We start from the raw sequence: 20,772 nt of genomic DNA, 5'->3' as shown, positions 1-20,772 counted from the left end.
AACAACAGATTTCCCCAACCCACACAGGCTTGCTGAATTCCCTCCCGTCTAAGGGTAACTCAAACTTACATCAATCTCGCCATCATCAATTTCTCCATCATCTTCCTCTTTCTTCTTCTCTTTGAGAGGATCCTGGCCATCCTTTTCATCATCGCTTTTATTGTTGGATTTCTTCTCATCTTCAGGTGCATCATCTCCCTTCTCCTCCTCCTCGTCATCCTCACCCCCTGCCTTCTCGGCCTCATCCTCTGGAACAGCTGCACTTGGCTCCTCAGGAACTTCCTCATCATAGTCCAATTCATGCTCATCCAATTCCCGGGTGACAGAGGATGCTTCGTCTCCAAGATCATTTGTCCGGTCTTCCTCCTCCTCCCTGTGACATGGGGAGCTCTTCAGCTCCCTGCTCTGCTCATTACTGTCAGAGTCCTGAGACTTGGTTTCACTTAAGTGATCCTCCTCATCCGAGTGGTTCTCCTCTTCGCCCTGACTCAGTCCCCTGACTGCATCTGCATCCTCCTCTCCCTCTTCCTCCAGAATGTTGCCATGACCCTCTCCATCCAGTTCCCGATCTGAGCCACTTTCTTTCAGGATTTCGTCGTCCGAGAGCTGCTGGTCCTCCTCCTCGGGAGAGCAGGGGTGTTGCTCAGGACTGTCGGAAACATCCATCAGTACTTGCTAGTCTGCTAAGGGCAAACACAATACGTTTAGTACGTGGAACAAAAACCTTGTCCTCATAAAATACAGGAATACAGCTTGTATCTTTCTACTGGAGGAGGTGTTGCCTGAATGCATGGTCTCAACTTACTCCACAGAACGAAAGAAGTTTAAATATCCAAAGAGCTTAAATTGTTTATTTCAGTATTGTCCCACACTGACTAGTTAAACAGGATGCTACACCTTGTGCATGCACAGATACAATCTTGGATGAGGATTTCACCTGCTTTTCCAAGCTACACAGGGTCAGGCCAGATCACTACTTGGATAGACGACTTCCCCCAAAAATTCCAGAAGCTGCAAGAAACGGTGTGGTACTCTTCCCTAGAAGACAATACTTCACTAGAACTTCAGCATGGTGATATGCCGCACCTTTAGGATGACATGTAAAATAGAAGACCTAACCAGACATGGTTAAAGATCCAAAAATAATCACATTCTGTCTACATAAAGTAATTCCTCTCTCATTTCAACTGTATAAGTCATTTTTCACATCTCCTTCTAAAAGTGGCAGACAGCACTGCTGGTGTAAAATGGCTGCTGCGTTCCACCCCAGAGGTAGCTGTATTTCATCAAGAGGTGGGTGAGCGCTATACATACAGGGTCTGATTTCAGAAGTGCTCAGTTTCCAAAAAATCTATCTGAAGTAAATGGGAGCAATGGATGGTGCAGCTCCTCCGATTACAAGCTAGGTTCCAGGTTACGAACTTTGGTAAAAGCAGCTATATATACTGGCCAGAGCAAAGACAAAACAAAAAATTGTGTGTGTGTGTGACTGGTTTAGATTATAAAGAAATTTTGAATAAAGTTAAATTTAGAATGCAAAACTATGACTAAACACCCCCCCTCTCTACATAGTAACACTATAGCTAAAATATCTTTAAATAAACGTTTCTATTTCATTTATGTCCATGTGCTCTAATGTGTCTTTTTTGTGTGGTCCATAAGAACATTTAAAAATTAGGTCTCTGCTTATAATAGAAAAGATGAGCACAGTAATGACAAGAGGAAAGCAGAAGATATTTCAGAAGTAATACATCAAACGCATTTGTGTTCCACAAAGGAGAAAGCTGACTTTATAGGGGACTGGATGGCGCAGGGAACTGGTAATGAGGTATAAGTCCTCTGACCTGACAGTTGTTACCATCCGATAGCTGTTTGGTACTCTATGCAGTTACCTCAACCCTCAGAACAAAGTACATATCACCAGACAGGTCGCAATAACTGGCACCAATTGACAGCCTCAGAAGCAGCCAAGGACTGAATGGGCATGCGTGTAAACAGGGTATAGAGGTTACGCCTCCAGAATGCTGGAGAGGCAAACTAATGGTGTAGCATGGGGAAGTGTGTACTGTAGTTCGCCGCCCTGTACCTATGGCATGATTAAACAGAGGCCTTCAGTTCCCAGCACTGTCAATCTGACGCTTTTCCAAAGTACTAAATTCACCATTAATTTTTAAAAATATAAATTTATATATATATATATATATATATATATATATATATATATATATATATATATATATATATATAAAAAATGTACACACACACGCACGCGCGCACACATAGTCTGACTTTTCTTTGTGAAAGTGTTCTATAATCATGTAGGTTTGGGAGGGCAGAAGTTAGAAGTCAAGAAGAGAACTGGTACTGGGCTTGTTAAGGTAGCTTTATGGCTGAAAGAAAAAAAATCACAGGATTGAAATCAGTTTTATTAAATTCCTCTCACAGACCGATTCCATCCCCCAAGATATGTATCATGCTTCACTCAATTGATTCTTCTCCATTATAGATCCCTGAAAGCTTGTTCACTTTGTGGAACAACTACAGTTGAGAGCTGCATAAAGTGCCAGACTTTCACTGATTACATTTAAACTCTTCAGATGAAAGATGCTACATATACAAATTTTATTAAATTAAACCAGGCAGAAGGGAACTTCTCTAAGGAGACCACCCATGTCTCCTTCAAACACTTTGTATCCATTAATTCTACTTCTGTGTGAAAAAAGAGTTACCACCACCACCAGTCAGCTGAGCAGTATTTTCTCCTCTCCTGATCCACAACTAGCTCACTCACTCTTCACTACTGAGTTTCTTTGACCCTGATTGTAGCAAAAAAGGCTGCCCTTTACCTTAGGAGTAGGCAATAGACTATGACAGGGGCATGCTAGGTCTCTAGTGATCAAGCATACTGCCATGAAATCTAAATAGATTCTAAGACTGAAAAAAGCAACAACAACAAAGTCTCAGAATTTTAAACATCAGACCCTGGCTGATTATTATGGAATTTGGGATCTCAGCTCTGAAATGGGTCAGGAGGGGTGTTACAGGCAACATGGGTTAGTAGTTAGAGCCCAGGATAGGAAACCAGGAACTCTGGAATTCAAATCCTTGCTACCGATTTGCTGTGTTGGCTTGGGCACGTTGCTTAGCTTGGGTTTCTCAGTTTACTCGTTGTTAAAAACGGAAACAAGAGAGCCTTAGTTTTCTCCCACTTTTGTTTTTGTGCCTTCTTCCAGCAGCCGTGGCTGCGCCCCCTCCCCCATCCTGCATGGATCACTGTCACCCCCAGTCAGCCTAGTTAACCACTGAGATTATGGTAAAGACACATTTTGGCCCTAGTAGTAGCTTCTAGTGGTTCTCAGCACACAGAGCTTCCTCAAATGACCAACTTTGTGATTTTATTAAGAAATTAAAAGATCAATAAAAACATAGCTAATTTCCTCCTGCTAATTGCAGCTCTGGGCAGTTAAGTACGTTATGGGACAGATTTCAAATAAATTGTGCTTTTAAAAACATTTAAAGGTTGATGCTGAACTCAAATGTCAGTCACAAATTGTTACTTTCTGTAAGAACAGTTCTATGACAATTTTAATTATCTAACTGCCTTCGAAATTACCCTTTCCAGCACATGCATGGCAATTTACTTACAATTTGTTACATCTCACATAAAAGGTCAACATTAACAAGCCTGGAGAAACGTACAAACTGTCAAGCAAAGATGAGTTAGGGGAATTTATTTGTTTTCTGACCTACTGCAAGTAAGTTGTTTAAAAAGAGGATGCAGATTAGGAGATGTGAAGGGAGTGGGAGAAAATGTGCTTGTGCTCATTTTATCAATTTAGCTGCTGAGTATAAATGTTCACCTCTGCTGGCTGTTACTAAAACTACAACAAGAACACAGTCTAGTCCTGGTACAGCTCTCTCCTCTGTTGAGCTCCACTAAGAAGTGATGGAAGGGACAAATGTATATAAAACCAGTGCTGTCTTTAATGATAACATTCACAAAGGCGAGTGTTCATGTTAGTTCATTACATATTTCCTGCTTCCCAGCAACAGCATTGCAAGTACCATACCGATCCTCAGCAACAGGCCTCAAACCTCCTCTGTTGGGTCATCTCTAAAGCTACTTTGATGAGGCAGCGCACATGGGAAGCTTGCACTGCCTGCTGTTACGTGAATACACAGAGGGCGCTCAGTTCAGCCAGCTGGTCAATCTCCATGGCCATCACACTGCCTCAGTTCACCAGTACAATAGAAAAACCATGCCCAGACGAAGGAATGCTGTGATTATTATGCTACAAGCAACTATATGGAAATCAAGAAAACCCATCACAAGGTGAAATTAGAACCAGGAAAAAAGTGGGGAAATAAAATGGTGTGACAATTTTTTATACTAACATGGGGACAGCAGTGGCCACCATTCTCCTTGTAGGCCACTAACTGTTGTTCTTTCAGCGAAAGGAAGGTTAGTGAAAATCCCAGCCCAATTTTTAATCCAAGAAGTTTAGGTTGACAGCATTTACCACCTTACCACAGCAATCAATCAATCCTGCCTTGCCGACATGGTGATGCCTATGCCCTAGATGACACACTTGTCTCTGAGGTCTCAGATTCGCCAGACAGGTCCAGAGGACTGGAGGGAAAGCAAGCGAGGAAGCTGTGCTAACACCACAACAGCTTTATTTGGAGCACTATTACAGAAGTATGATAGGACAGGAAGAGATGCATTGTGACTGCCTGAGAGCTTTGCTGATACAGTGGAGGTGAACTAAACAAATCTGTTCAAAGAAAAGGAACAACTCTGACCTACAAAATTGGCCCCGTCTATAATGGGTTAAAGGCAAATTTGTGAGAAATACAAATGAATTTTTTTTTTTTTTTGAGAACTACCAATCCACATATAATGCTACAGGACTTATAACCTAGAGATATGTGGCAAGAGACCAATTAATAAATACTACCTTCAATTTACAACAATTCATAACCACTTTATAATTTATGGGTGAGGCCACCTCTGTTTAAGGTTGTCTGACTTTTTCCATTAGAAAACCCTGTTTTCAGTTGCCTGTAACTTTGCCAAACTTTAACCTGAATCAGTTCCTGAACCAGACTGGGTTGTTTTTTTCTTCTGAAAGTTTCATCTAAAACATTTCAAGTTGTTTCTGAGAATGGGATTATAGATTTGGCAGATAGGGTTGTTCTGGTGCCAGGGATGTACCTTTCGCTGTCCCCATGAAAATTCACCTACATTTGGCCAAGTTATAAGCCTTTGAAAAAAATCTATTTCACATATGCTCAATAGAGACTTACTAGACTTTGGTAGCAAAATTCTCCTAAGATTCTGCCTGCACTGAGCATTCTGCATCCCTTCACAGATTCTACATGTGACTGGACTGTGCGTGTGTTATCCCCACAGAGCAACTGAACGTGTTCATTCGCAAGGCTGCAGGAGCTGAGCAGGACCTTCCCTGCAATTGCACCTCCCTTGCTACCAATGGTCGTGACACCAGAACTGAAAGCATGGAGACTGTCTCTCCTGTGCTTTCAAAGCCTCTGCCGTCCTCCCTCCATGCCAGGCAACATAAAGGAGGAAACCATCTGACCTGACTGCAGAAGGGTGAAGTCAAAAGTGTGACACTAATGTAGGGTCCCCAATTTGAGATGCCAAGAGTCTGCCTATTCAGAGCAGAGCTCCCAGTGACCTGAGCTGCAACTGTGAGTGCTCAGCATTTCCGCAACTTTGACCCTAAGTATCTCTTGTTGGGTACCCAGAAAACAAGGAACACACAATGGCTACCTATGGAAACTTTGGTTTAAGTGAGTTGCCTATCACATAGGAATTCTGTGGCAGAGGCAGGGATAGAATCCAATTCACTACAATGACATTCTTCTTTTCCTGCAATCCCCTGCCTGATTCACTATACATGTTCCAGATCTGTGACACAAGAGGCAGGGGTGCTAAAGACAAAAAGCCTCATTCACTACACTGTCCTGATTCATCCCCAGAGCAGGCCCATCCTGGACACACTGAATGAGACAGATATCCTGAGGAAAGAAAATAGAATGTGATCATGCAATAAAAGACTATAATAACGCAGATGCATGACGTGGCAAATTAAGGTTGCACAGACAACCTGAGTTCTGGCATTTCCTAACTTTTGAGTGTTTGACTTTGCAAACTCAGTGTTGTTTTAATGTAGGTTTTTGGATGTAAATATGAACTAATCCTCATGCCATCACTGCCAGGTATTTAAGTTATCCTCATTTTTACAGTACATAAAATGGATCTGCTTACTGAGGAGAGGTGAAAAGGGCAGCCTGTTCATATTTATCCCTCTTTGGGTTATGTTAAAATAAACTTGTACCAAACCGAAGACCAATAAAAATGTTCTTAAAAAAAACCAAAACACAAAACACATTTTAACAGGTTTTTTTAAATACAAAAGTATTCTTCTGCACTTTTGCAAGTTAAACAAGACAGCATTGGAGCTATGCATGAGAAATTTCACAATGAAATTTGGAAATGGAAAAAAATGCAATAAAAAACAGCTTAACTAATTAAGAGATTTTAAAAATTATTTCCATTTTATCAAAGTAATGTTCATGATAGAAGAATTATTTTTTGAAATATGATTTTTAACCTGATGAGCGCTCTTTGATTTGATCAAGGCAAAGAGCCTAGATGAGAACTCAGGAATTCCAAGCTTCTGGTCCCGTGCTCAAGACTATGTTCAACTCCTATTGTCCGGAAAAGTAACGCTGTCAAAGGAGAGACAAAGGAGGTGCGGTAATATCTTCTATTGGACCAACTTCTGTTGGTGACAGAGACATGCTTTCGAGCTTACGAGAGTTCAATTTGTCTCTCTCACCAACAAAAGTTGGTCCAATAAAAGATATTACCTCATCCACCTTGTCTCTCTAATATCCTGGGACCTGAATACAACACTGAATATTGTTGTAAATTTTGATGCAAGAGACTATCTACTACAAGGGCAAGGATACCTGGATGGCAAGATAGATCAGAATACCCAAAGGGATTGTGTGTGACTTCATGGTTAGGTGTTATGGTGCCCGAGGAGTTTACACTTAATAAATGATTGGGAAAAACCAAGTATAGAATTCTCATCCAATTTGGGGTTTGTGACCCACTTCTTAACAGTTTGCCCTGAGGTTAGTACTCACGTTCTTGAGTTACTGCAGCACAGTTTGACAAGTACACTGAACAGAGGGGCTGGATTCTAATTAACACTGTTGCCCTCATTGTGTGGAGGTAACAAGTGTGTAAGGGAAATAGTTTAGACAGAAATATATATGGGAAACAGTTTAGAGAGAAAATAAAAGCAATGGAATTTAAGGTAGCTTAGTATTCTGGGCTCAGGGCCCTTGCCAATGCCTTTTACAAGAAATAGTGCTAAATTCTGTCCTCTCTTGCTCTATGCACATCTCAGTGAAATCAACAGGAGCTGTGTACATGACCCTAAGGGCAGAATTTATCCAGTTTTAACAAAGATGTTTTAAATGGCTGGAGATGTATGTTTCTTATTTGGACAAGTGGTCTTAAAATAGGTGTTAATCAAAATCTGTTGCTAGAGCTCTCTTTCTGCAGAAGGAAAATTCCACTATTTGAGCAGTATTTGACAGAAACTGGTTAAAAGGTGCAACTATTTAAGTAGTATATTCAATTAAATCTACAGAAAGTTAAGCTCTGCCTACAATAACAAACTGACCAGCTGCTGAAAACAATCTGTTAGCAGTAAGTCCACTGAACCGGTGCTGAAAACAGTAACCTTGCTGTCATCAGGTCTTAAGAATGCTTCTTTTTGTAACCATGCTGAAAATGATTTTATCCTAGATACACTAAAATCTATTTATGCAAAGGTTTGAAAAATCCCGTCTCCCAAGACTAATAGAAAACCTTTCTTGGGCAAATGTCATCAACTTCCACAGAACCTAAGCTTTCATTAAAAAAAAAAAAAGAGGGGGGGGGGTGTTAACCATCATGACTGAAAAGAAAATTGTCCAAACATGAACGAAGTATAAGCCCATGAAGTAATGCCTCCCTCAGCTCCAGCATCTCTGCAACTGCTCAGGCTCTCCAAACTACAGCAAAGTGGAAACTGATTAGAGTATTGTCAATTTCAACATTGGAATTCCATGAGCCATCAGAGCAACAGGTCAATTTCACTTTGGGGACCTCAGAGAGCTCTGAGCAACAGAGGCAGGCCCTGGAGAGAAGGACACCTTATAAAACAGAAGTTGAGTGAGAAACAATTAGAAGACACCCCTCCTCAGTACAACTAGGAGGTTGTGGGAGAGGTAGCCCCCTGGCTGCTGAAACAATTGTTAGGGTTCTCCTTTAGTTTACCTCTCCCATAACCTTGTAGCAGCTACTGTTGGACCATGCAAAGCTTTTCTAATATCTGTAATCTGTGGAATTCCCACTATAAACTATTGGCACATTAGTCTAACTACAGAGAATAAATGAATTTTTTTAGCTTAGTAAGTACATTATTAATTTATAATTAGGTTTCAGAGTTAAACTGCATTAAAATAAGTTGAGTGAGATGGTTGTTAAGGGTTTGTTTACACTAGGAAAAGATCTTAACCTCTTTCCACACTCTGGACAAACCCTATAAAGATCAGGAGAAAGAATTCACACATTTGCCCTAGTTCATGCTACTGCTGGAATAGTGCTAGTAACAATTGTTTCAAAACAGTTGAACCACTGCTGACAGATTTGTCTGAAAATCAAGTCAGTGAGTAACCACAACACAATTCTAAGGAAAAACCCCTGTCCACACTGCTCAGGGAACTCAACCTAGAAACAAGAGTTTTGAAATACAGTTGTTGATAACTTAACTTAGTTACAGCTATACTATGGAGAGACTTTAGTGCTTTTGTTTCACTGTGCAGATGAAACAACCCAACAGGGCATAGATACCTATATTGCAAAGACTACCTTTCTAAACAAAAGGGTTAGAGCATCTAATTTATGAGTTCAGTAACACAACACCTATGTTCCTAATATGCAAAATTTATTCTAAAACAAATCTACATATGCAATGTCACTAGAAGCGACAAGAGAAAAACAAGTTTAGATGTAAAACATTAGGCATTAAAAGCATAGAGAGCAGCATCTGGATTTCCAGAGTGCATGTTTTCCAGACAGCCCGGAAGGGTTTTCATCAGTACAGCTTTTTCCGTTGCCTCTCTTAAGGGCACTTTGCATCTTTCCACAATTCTGAACAAACTGTCCAGTTTAAATAATCCATCATCTCCCCCTATATTTACCAGTGGGTATGCTAGCTCAGACCCTCACCTTCTCCAGATACTTCTCCACCTGCATCTAGCCACTTGGGGCAGCTCACCGTACAGCTGGGGTTCTCAACCAGGAGTCCGGGGCTCCCTGGGGAGGGGAGGTGGAGGGCAAGCAGGTTTCAGTGGGGCCACCAAGCAGGGCCAGCATTAAACTTGCTGGGGGCCAGGGTAGAAAGCCAAAGCCCCACGGTATGGAGCTGAAGCCCAGGGCCCTGAGCCCTGCCACCCAGGGCTGAAGCCAACGCCTGAGCCATGTAGTTTCATGGGGCCCCAGGCAAATAGCCTGCCTGCTACCTGTGAACTCTGTCCCTGGCTTTTTTAGGCAGGAAACCAGTGACTGTGGCACAGGTGGGCCGTGGAGTTTTTATAGCATGTTGGGGCAGGCTGGTGGTGTGCGTGTGTGTGGGGGGGGGTTCAGAAAGAAAAAGGTTGAGAACCCCCGACTACAGCACAGCCCTGCCCTAACCCTCCACTGCCCACCCATGCTGAGAGCTGCCTGCGACCCCGGTCCTGCTGCACCCCCCCAATGCCCCATCCCTCTCCACTTCGCCCCTCACGCCCACCCCCGAGCCCCTTCACCCCGCCGGTCCCCGCTTCTCCACACAGCTTCCTCCCTTCCACCCCGGGCAGGGCAGGGGGGCCAGATCCGCGCCGCTGTCCCTCTCCCCTGCGGGAGTAAGGCCCCCCCACACCGCCCAGCTCCCAGCCCGGGGGGCAGAGCCCCCACCTCAGGGTCAGGCTCCCCCCAGCCCCGCCGGTGCCCCCGCCATCCCCATGTGGGGTCAGGCCCTCGCCCCGCCCTCCGTCCTGGGAGTCGGGCCCGCCCCGCGCCGAGGGCCCAGCCCCTCCCCCTGCCCGGGGGCCGGAGCCCGGCGCGGCCCCCCCAGGCGCCCGGCTCCCTGGGCCCCCGCCCGGCGGCTAGGCCGCCCCCCGGCTCCTCACCTGGGCGGGGGCGGGGGGGCGGCAGCGCCTCGGAGGCGGGTAGGGGAGGCGGCTCCGGCTCTCGGCGCGGGCGGCGCGGGACGGGGCCTCTACTCGCGGCGGCGGCGCAGGGCGGCCATTGTGTGACATCATCGGAACGCGACAGCCTCCCGGAGCGGGGCGCCCCCGCCCCCACCCGGCCGGCCTTAAAGGGGCAGCGGCACCAGGCCGCGGGGGGGCTCTGTGTGTGTGTATATATATAGCAGGCGGGGGGGGCAGGCAGAGTGTGTGTGTAGCAGGCGGGGGGGGGGCAGAGAGTGTGTGTGTGTGTGTGTGTGTGTGTGTGTGTGTGTGTGTGTGTGTGTGTGTGTGTGTGTGTGTGTGTGTAGCAGGCGGGGGGGCGGGCAGTGTGTGTGTGTAGCAGGCGGGGGGGCGGGCTGTGTGTGTGTGGGGGGCAGGCTGGGAGGTGGGCTCTGTGTGTGTGTGTGTGTGTGTGTGTGTGTGTGTATAGCAGGCGGGGGGGCGGGCAGTGTGTGTGTGTGTGTAGCAGGCGGGGGGGCGGGCAGTGTGTGTGTGTAGCAGGCGGGGGGGCAGGTTGTGTGTGTGTGTGTGTGTGTATAGCAGGCGGGGGGCAGGTTGTGTGTGTGTGTGTGTGTGTGTGTGTGTAGCAGGCGGGGGGGCGGGCTCTGTGTGTGTGTGTGTAGCAGGCGGGGGGGCGGGCTCTGTGTGTGTGTAGCAGGCGGGGGGCGGGCTGTGTGTGTGTGTGTGTGTGTAGCAGGCGGGGGGGCGGGCTGTGTGTGTGTGTCTGTGTGTAGCAGGCGGGGGGGCAGGCTGTGTGTGTGTCTGTGTGTAGCAGGCGGGGGGGCGGGCTGTGTGTGTGTCTGTGTGTCTGTGTGTAGCAGGCGGGGGGGCGGGCTGTGTGTGTCTGTGTGTAGCAGGCGGGGGGGCGGGCTGTGTGTGTGTCTGTGTGTAGCAGGCGGGGGGGCGGGCTGTGTGTGTGTGTGTGTGTGTGTGTGTGTGTGTGTAGCAGGCGGGGGGGCGGGCTGTGTGTGTGTGTGTGTGTGTGTAGCAGGCGGGGGGGCGGGCTGTGTGTGTGTGTGTGTGTGTGTGTAGCAGGCTGGGGGGCGGGCTGTGTGTGTGTGTGTGTGTGTGCGTAGTAGGCTGGGGGTGGGTGGGCAGTGTGTGTGTGTGATCCATTCACTCGCTCACAGAGTGACACACCACACGCGACAGTGCCCTGCATCCAGCTCTATTGCCAGAGAGCTCAGTGCTACACAACACCGCCCTGATCCCCCTACCAGGCGCTGAAAGGCAAGGCAAGGCAATGCAGCACAACACAACGCAGAGGGCTCAATGCAACAATGAAACCCAATGCTTATGCAGCACAACGGCAGGTGCCAGGCGCACACAGACTGCAGGCCCAGAGCAGAAGTCTGTGTGTATATTGTCTTTCAAGAATGTTAAAACAAAACAAAAAGCAACCCATAGAAATGCAGAGTTAAAGTTAAATGCAGTTATCAAGCAAGGAACCCAAATCACCTTAGCTCTGCCCCTGTCATGATAGCCCTGGGAAAGCCGGAAAGGCAGATGGCATCATCTTACCATAACACAGGGCTTCATTCTGTTAACGATCACAAACGCAAGAATGTCTCACTGACAGTTTTGTAGTGGTGGGCCTGCTTTCCAGTCAGGCACACCATGGAAATAAGGATTTTATAAATTCCTGAGTAGACAAGGTAATCACACCCCCTCACCAGCCCCATTCATCATTAAAGTCCTGAACGTGCCAGGTGATCAGTTTATGCTTAGCACCTCACAGAATCTGGCCTTATGATTCCATGTGGCCACCAGTTCTCTGTGGATTGTTAGACGCAGAGCTAGCATATTGCAGTATCCTTATGTTTGAAAAGAGAGAAGATACGTGTGGTGTTAAAGCAGCACATGCTAGTGGAGACATGCATGCACTAAGTTATAAAAGCAATGTGCAATATTTTCTATATGCCGTGTGCAAAGAGGGAAAGATGACAGGATACCATCTGTAGGGGGTGGAGTTAACACAGGTACAACAAATGCCTGTATTTACAGATGGGAAAACTGAAGGAGACAGAAGTTAAGAAACTTGGATAGGGCACCCGGCGGGTCAGTGACATGGCCAGGAATAAAACCCAGCTCACCTGACTCCCTGCCCCTGCTCTAACCATTGGCAAATTCTCCCACCATTGATTGAGAATAGCCGAGGGGGCTGTGGCTCAGGACTGGGATGTGTGGTTTGGGATGCCCGGAACTGGAATTTGAGGTGATGCTGCATGTCAGGTCTTGGGTGAGATTTCTGACACTTTTACCATGGCTTTACTCACACTCTCCATCTCCCCTGATGGAACTCCAGCCCCAAGAAACCCAGCTATGAGAGACTGCAGCAGGATGTGGTAGGTCAGGGCCCTGTGAGTTTATTAACCCATTGGCTAGTTGCCTGGTTGTCCTGACACCACACCAGCTCAGTCCCTTGGTGCTATCTTATTGTTATGCACAGTGTCAAGGACTGCCTGTCAGTGTGTGTTTATTTTAAAAGTGTTCCCTGTAAAGCTAAGAACTCAAATTTCACCCTTGAGGAGGATCAGATCCGAGTGGGAATGGATGGATAGATGGCTTGAAGAGTGTTGCACCCAAAGGCAGAGAACGTGGCACAGGAGGGTGTTTTCCCTTGGTGCTTGCAATAGGATCCTCTCCACCTTTATCTTCTTTGATACAAAAGAAAGTCAAACTCCATAATCCAGATCCAAAGACTCCCAGCCTTGGGGTTAGGCAGCTCCTGATTCAGATCGGATCATTGGTGTCCAAGCTCAGCTCTATCTGAGGCCTTGTCTACACTGGGGGCTGAATCCAAATAGAGCTGTGCCAGTTTACATCAGCAGAGAATTTGGCCCTGAGGTTTTACCCCTCACGTAGCTGCACTGGGAAAACTCTTAGTGCAGACATGATTTATGCCACTGCAACTTATATCGACACAAAGGGTTTGCACCAGTGCAGCTATCCCAGAGGCCGAACCTCCTGTGTAGAAGAGGCCTGGTAGAGGAACAGTCTCTTGGTTTGATTCACTGTGAGCTGTTCAGTTCTTCTGCCTCTGTTCACATTGAATTTTTGCAAAGTGGCCCCCTGAAGCATTTGAAGATAAAACCCTCAGGTGCTGCTCTGTTTGGAAGGGACGGTGGTTAGTGCACCATTTACGACTGGAATTTCCCATAGAGGAACAGCCTGCAGCATTTTATTTCAGGGGAAACAGCCTGGGTTTTGTTTTCCTTATTTCACCTTCCACGCCGTATGCTCTGGTCTGGCCATTCTCCATCCTTGTTACAGCATCCCAGAGGTCTGAGGAGCTCCAGAACGGGCCTGGATGTCCGGGTGGTATTTAAACGGCAGTCAGGGTCTGTAATTTACCCACAGGAATTGATTAGACAACAGGAATTGATTAGACATTAGTGTTTTTTACTGAGCTTAATTCTGAGCATTAGAAGATTCTCTGCACTGAGACACTGACCTGCACCCACGGTACCTGGGGTGAGAATCACAGAAAAGACCTGGTTTGCTCCAATGGGGCCAATTCATCCTTGCTCTGAGATTTCTCTGTGCCGGCTCTGCCTGTGAAATGGGCCAAAAAGCAGGTGTGAACCTGCAGGGATAATTACCAGCATAGGGAACCTCTTCCCCGCTCTCACAAGCCCCCCTCACAAGTGCTATGCCAGGGAAGATCAGGAGGAGTGGGGGACGCGTCAGGGAGAGAGGAGGTGTGCTTGGGGGGTCCCTTCACCTTCGCTGTTCCTCAGCTTGAGGGATTTTCCAAACAGTGCTGAGTGCTGGGCTGGCCCCTGACAGCACCACCTTCCTTCCAGCCCCGGGGGTGGATTTAGGCCTCAGGGAGTCACTATCCTCAGCCTCACTCTTTCTAATTGGGCCTTTTAGGGTTAGTCTGTGGCTTCCCTTTGCAAAATTAAGGTCTCTCTTTCCAGGTGGAGGAACTTGACTCCGGAAGACTCTGTCAAGGATTCTACAAGCAACAGCCCCATGATTTGCTTTGGCCCACGGGATCACGCCAAGAAAACCCAGCCCGTGGTGCAGATGGGACACAGACTCTGAGCTGCTTTGGGCTCCCCTAAGACCGAGCTCTGATATTCCATATGCCAGCCCCCACCCCTGCGACTACAGAATGCTGACCCCCTGCCAGGATGTCCTTGGATTTCTACCACCATGGGGGTTCCTGGGAATGGCTTTGAATTAGTGCATCTCTCTGCCCCAGCCAGCCCTGGGCCCCCCACAGGGCAGCCTTTCTGCTGCTGGGCATGTGAAGGACCTCAGTGTGGATCTCTCTCCCTTCAACTGGGACTTTCTTCCTCTTAGCTGCAGGTGCTCAGGTGAAGACGTGTTTTGTGCATGGATCTGGCTGCCGGGGACTCCAACAGGGCACTGGAGCAGCTGAGTTCGTCTTCTAATGCAGCTTCTAAAATGCACCCCAGGGCATGGTGCGATGCTCCTCTGCTGACCCTGTGAGCCTGCCACCAAGTGCAGTCAGGACCCTTGGTGAGACGGGCAGCCAAAGACTATTACAAGAGGAACCTCATGGCTCTGCACCTGTCCCAGGCACGGTGCATGTACCAAGCCCTCTGAGCTGGGTGGACAGTTGAGATGCCATTCAGCAGGCAGGTGGGGGGCTGCCCCAGGCTGGGAGACAATGGGTTTAGGGTGGCACCTGGATGTGCTACTCGCTGAGAAGCGGGGAGAAGAAATGGCAAGTGAGCCCTGGCCTTCTGCATTCCACCGAAGGCTGGGGTGTGAGGTCTGGAAGGGAAGCTAGTTACCCAGCTCTCCGAGAACTGGCCCGGGGGTGGGGCATGACTCCTCGCTAACAGGCAGGGGAAGGGGAATGTCAGACATTGAGGCAAATTGATACTGTTTGCAACATGGCATCTTTAAGTAGGGAGATCAAAGACAGGTGAAAACTCCATCCCCACCCCCAGCCATTTACCGCCCACCCCCATCCACCCATCATCCCCTCACCTCCACCCAGCTGTCTACCCCCCACACCTATCCACCCATCCACTCACTCATCTGTAGTTCCGACAGGCAGAGCCCTGAGCGGATACACTAATGTGTATCAACACCCTAATCCGCGATACGCAGATACCCATGGATTTGCAGGGCTCTATTTACTGTGGCCGGGATGCAGCTCTGAGGCACCCTCCCGCTGGAGCCCGGTCAGGGAGAGTCACGCTTGCAGCTGTGGGGATCCCATATGGAGTCATGGACCCTCCACTTGCTCTCAGCTGGGTGGGGACCCTGGGGAGTGGGGACACAGCTGGGGGCTGCTCTCTGTCTCCCCCACCGACGCATTGCAGGCAGGTAGAGGGTCCACCGCGGCTCCCCAGCGGGGCTCCATGCTGGCCTGGCGGGTGGGGGGGTGACCTGTGGAGCTGGCTGGGAGCTGCTCAGGCCCCCTAGCCCTGGGCAGGTGGAGGGTCCACAGTGGCTCCTCACAGCTGCCCGCCTGGCTCTTACCATGGCTAGGCTGCGGCTCTGAGCCACCCTCCCCACCAACCTGTGTCCCTGCTCCCCAGCCCCCACACCAGTGTCCCTGTCCCCCAGACCTTCTGCCCAGGGCAGGTGGAGGGACCCAGGCTCCCCACAGCTGCCAGTGCAGCTCTCCCCAACATGGCTCCAGTGGGGGTCGGAGGCAGTTCAGAGCTGCAGCCCGGCCATGGTAAGAGCAGGGCGAGAGCTGTGGGGAGCCACAGAGGACCCTCCACCTGCCCTGGGTGGGGGGCCTGAGCAGCCCCTGGCCCGTCCTTACCTCCCTGGCCCTCCATCCAGGGCAGGTGGAGAGTCTGTGCCCTGGTTCCTCACAGTTGCCCATGCGGCTCTTACTGTCAGAGCCCTGGATACAAAATTTGTATTCGCACCCACTCTACTATCCATAGAAATGGTCCATGGATACCCGCATCTGTGCATGTGGCAATCCGTGGATATAAAGTGGATACCCGCATTTGCAGGGCTCTACTCACAGGAAGGGATCCCTCTGCAGCAGAGCCGAATGGAAGGGGCTGGGTTCCACTCCTGTTTCACCGCATTTACATTTTCTAATGAAGGGGCAAACAAGCTGTGGGGCTGCTAATTATAGCTGGGCTGGCAACACACAGGCCTGGAGGCCTCAGCCACCAGGCAAGGGGTAAAGCTGCAGGGAAGGGAGGAGCTCTGGCCTGCAGAAGCCCCCGGGTCTGACTGGGGATGGCCCCCTTCCCTTACCCTGGAGTGCAGCACAAGCCAGCTGAGACCTAACACTTGTGTCTGCCAGCGTTTCCCCAACAGCTGCCCCTGCCTTCATGTTGGCACCTGTAAGCACAGCCAGCCACAAGCCGTGAAAGAGGAGCCCGACTGCACCATGTTCGGGGATGTGCAGGACGAGGTGCCTGGCAGCTGGGGCCCTGCTGTGGCTGCCCAGAGAGGCATCAAACCCCAGAAATGTTGGGGCCAGAAGCTCAGTGGAAATGGCATATGGGAGCCCGACAGCCAGGCTCCTGCAGAGGAAACAAAGAAGGGAGCCCTGCGCTCACTATGGTGACCCTGGGCTTGATTCTCTGAGCTTTCCTGGCCCTGTTCAGCTGCTGCCCCCTTTCCCCCCGCACTGGCCTTTGTCAGCTGGGAATTCCTCAACTAGGCTGCATTTGCCATCCTCTTGCCCACCCCCTGGCTTCTCAGGTCTCTCTGATGTTTCTCTCATGCTTCTCTGGCACCGACTAACTCAAATCACTTGGTGTCTTTGGGACATTTTCCTGGCTCCCTCCCCTGGCCAGATCACTAATGTACCTATCAACCACCATGAGACCTAGCCTGGAACCTGGAGGCCGTGCTGGTAACTCCTTTGCCCAGGTGAAAAGGGACCATTAAACCCTGCTCTTTGCTGTCTGTCTCCCAGCCCATTTGAGACATGACAATACTTTGCCTCTCACCCAGTGACAACTCAGCTTCCTTAGCAGACCTTCCTCGAGGGGATCCCATCTCTTTCTGCTCCCAACTCCTGGCCAACTCCACACTCATTTGTCTGCCCCCTGAAGTGGTATCACTTTCACTATAGAGGGATGGTACAAACCCTTGGCATGGACTCACTTTTACCAGCATGGCTTGTTCCTGTAAGGGTAGGGTTACTAATAGAAGGCTCTTCTGTATGGCCAGAACTGCATCCACACTAGGGGCTGCTCTGATTGCACTATTTGGGTAAAAAGAAAAGGAGTACCGGTGGCACCTTAGAGACTAACAAATTTATTAGAGCATAAGCTTTCGTGAGCTACAGCTCACTTCATCGGATGCATTTGGTGGAAAAAACAGAGAAGAGATTTATATACACACACACAGAGAACATGAAACAATGGGTTTATCATACACACTGTAAGGAGAGTGATCACTTAAGATAAGCCATCACCAGCAGCAGGGGGGGGAAAGGAGGAAAACCTTTCATGGTGACAAGCAAGGTAGGCTAATTCCAGCAGTTAACAAGAATATCAGAGGAACAGTGGGGGGTGGGGTGGGAGGGAGAAATACCAGGGGGAAATAGTTTTACTTTGTGTAATGACTCATCCATTCCCAGTCTCTATTCAAGCATAAGTTAATTGTATCCAGTTTGCAAATTAATTCCAATTCAGCAGTCTCTCGTTGGAGTCTGTTTTTGAAGCTTTTTTGTTGAAGTATAGCCACTCTAAGATCTGTGATCGAGTGACCAGAGAGATTGAAGTGTTCTCCAACTGGTTTTTGAATGTTATAATTCTTGACGTCTGATTTATGTCCATTCATTCTTTTACGTAGAGACTGTCCAGTTTGGCCAATGTACATGGCAGAGGGGCATTGCTGGCACATGATGGCATATATCACATTGGTAGATGCGCAGGTGAACGAGCCTCTGATAGTGTGGCTGATGTAATTAGGCCCTATGATGGTATCCCCTGAATAGATATGTGGACAGAGTTGGCAACGGGCTTTGTTGCAAGGATAGGTTCCTGGGTTAGTGGTTCCGTTGTGTGGTGTGTGGTTGCTGGTGAGTATTTGCTTCAGATTGGGGGGCTGTCTGTAAGCAAGGACTGGTCTGTCTCCCAAGATCTGTGAGAGTGATGGCTCGTCCTTCAGGATAGGTTGTAGATCCTTGATGATGCGTTGGAGAGGTTTTAGTTGGGGGCTGAAGGTGATGGCTAGTGGCGTTCTGTTGTTTTCTTTGTTGGGCCTGTCCTGTAGTAGGTGACTTCTGGGTACTCTTCTGGCTCTGTCAATCTGTTTCTTCACTTCAGCAGGTGGGTATTGTAGTTGTAGGAATGCATGATAGAGATCATTATTATACCACTATTTGGGTAGTAAATCATGCCCCCTGTGCCCAGAATAGCCAACCTGGTGCAAAACTGGGTCTAACACAGGTTCTATCCCAGCGGTTCTCAGCCAGTGTGCATGTGGCCCAGCTGTGTGCTAAAAAAAAATTCAAAATTTGGGGTGCTGGTCAAGCACGGGGTGGGACTGGCTGAGGGGAAGAGAGAGTAAGGCAGCCTGCAGGAGCACAGTGTACAGGGAGGCAGGAGTGTGGGTGGGGGAGAGGCTCTGGGTTCTAGAGTTTTGCCAAGGTGCGGCAGCACCCCCAGGTTTTAGGTGGGGCTCCTATCCAGGGGTTGGGTCTGGCTGCTCAGCCCTGTGTGGTGGGGTCCTGGGGTCTGGCCCTGCTGCAGGTCCAGGGTCCAACTGCCCTGTCCCACGCTGGGGTCTGGGTGCCGGCTACCCGGCCCAGCACCCAGGCTCTGCTCCTGGCCTGGATGTGGGCAGGGCCACTAGGCATAGGGGATTGTTGAGGGGTTTGGGGGCGGGGGCGCTGTGGTTCTCAGCCTGCAGCCCACAATAATAAACAGGTTGAGACCCACCGCTCTATGCACATCCCACAGTTCATACGTTCTCCCCACCACATAGACCCTGGTATGTATCCAATCTGCCACAAGGGGGAGCTCCAACCCCACCCAAAGGGGAGGCATTTGCCAGGCTTTCAGGGAACAGGGCAGCGTATCTCCGCTCCCCGGGGCAGCTCCCGTGTGCCAGGCCGCGCTGCGGGCGGCTGGAAGGGCTGGTCACACTCGGTCCTTATGGTTCGGGGGAAGTCAGAGGCCAGTTCGGTAACAGAGCAGCAGCCCGGTGCCTGGTCTCCAGCCCGACTCTAGGCCCACTTGTTATTGGGTACGTCTACATTGCACTAAGAGACCCACGGCACGGCCCTGGCTGGCCCGACTCAGCTGACTCAGGCTGTGGGGCTAAAACTGGTTTGAGCTCAGGCTGGAGCCGGGGCACAGAGACTCCAGGAAGGGGCAGGGAGGGTGATCTCTGAATCTCCTGGGCTCTGACATTCATGCAGCATAGACGTAACCCTTCTGAGCACTGTCTGGGGCATCTCCCAGCCATTCCATGGTGGTCTGGAGGGGAACCCAGCTCCTGTTTCTACTCTGGGTCATAGGTGCTAGAACTAGGGGTTCTGGGGGTGCTGCCACACCCCCTTATCTTGAAGTGGCCTCCATCACATACTGGGGTTACAGTTTGGTTCAATGGCTCTCGGCACCCTCAGGATACACATTGCTCCAGCGCCCCTGCCCTGGGTTCCCGCCCAGGGCCCCTGTAGCAGGTGATGAAGGTCTGTTTCTTCAGACCTCCTGCTTCTTCCCTGGGCTATGTCCTACTGCAGCCTGCCTCAGGTCTTCTTTCCCAGGATCCCGGGAGGCCTTGGAGGAAAGGTACCAAAGGAAAAGCACAACACAAAAATAATCTAAACTTGTCCCTGGCCTCCTCCCCTTGGGAGATACCTGATGAGCCTGGTGCAGTGTCTCAGGGTTCACAGGACCCCCAGGCAGCCCCATCCCCTGCAGCACTCCTAGCTGGGTGCTAAAGTGGAGAGGTCTGTTTACCTCCCAGCCTGGAACCTACTGAATTTAGCGTCTCCCTTTCAAGGCTCCGCCTTTAAGACTGGCATGCCTAGCAGGTGTGGTGGGGTGGGGCTGCCAGAGCCCAAAGCTGTTTTAACCTTTCCTTGCCTGGCAGGGGGTTTGAACACCTTGTTGCAGTCACCCTGTGTGGAAACCCCAGCCTGGCCCAACGCGGCATGCCTGGCCCCTGGAGCACAGCAATGCCCTGTGCAAAGCCAAGGCCCGTAGAGCACAGTGTCTCCCTGCACAGAGCATATGGACTGTATAGCGCAGTGTGGCCCTAAATGCAGCGTACTGACCATATAGCGCCACACGGTGCTCCCCGGAGTGCAGTCATCAGACAGTGATTCGGGATGCCCTAGGATTTTTTAAACTATCCCTGTCCTGGGGCAATCCAAAGGCTAAACATTGGCTCTGAGTTTCTACCAGCATGTTTATGGATCCCAGGCTGTCACCACAGATAGGAAGGATGTTTAGCATCCATGATATATATGTATATGCATGGTGGGGGGGCGGGGGGAGAGGAGAGAAATACTCTCCAGGAGGCAGGGAAATC

General features: G+C 49.4%; 1 protein-coding gene across 1 annotated transcript in view; it reads right to left on the bottom strand.

The window, feature by feature from the left end:
• ZC3H18 (zinc finger CCCH-type containing 18) overlaps positions 1-1,140 on the bottom strand; it is a 54,216-nt gene extending 53,076 nt beyond the window's left edge. Inside the window, 2 exon segments of the mRNA XM_038368254.2 lie at positions 70-680; positions 938-1,140. Coding sequence (XP_038224182.1) covers positions 70-666 — 597 coding nt within the window. The 5' untranslated portion in view covers positions 667-680; positions 938-1,140.
• Positions 1,141-20,772: the final 19,632 nt, after the last annotated feature.

This window comes from Dermochelys coriacea, chromosome 12 (genome assembly GCF_009764565.3).
Source record: "Dermochelys coriacea isolate rDerCor1 chromosome 12, rDerCor1.pri.v4, whole genome shotgun sequence".
Taxonomy (NCBI): Eukaryota; Metazoa; Chordata; order Testudines; family Dermochelyidae; genus Dermochelys; species Dermochelys coriacea.
The sequence above is the reverse complement of the archived record's forward strand: the minus strand, read 5'-3'. Positions and strand labels throughout refer to the sequence as shown.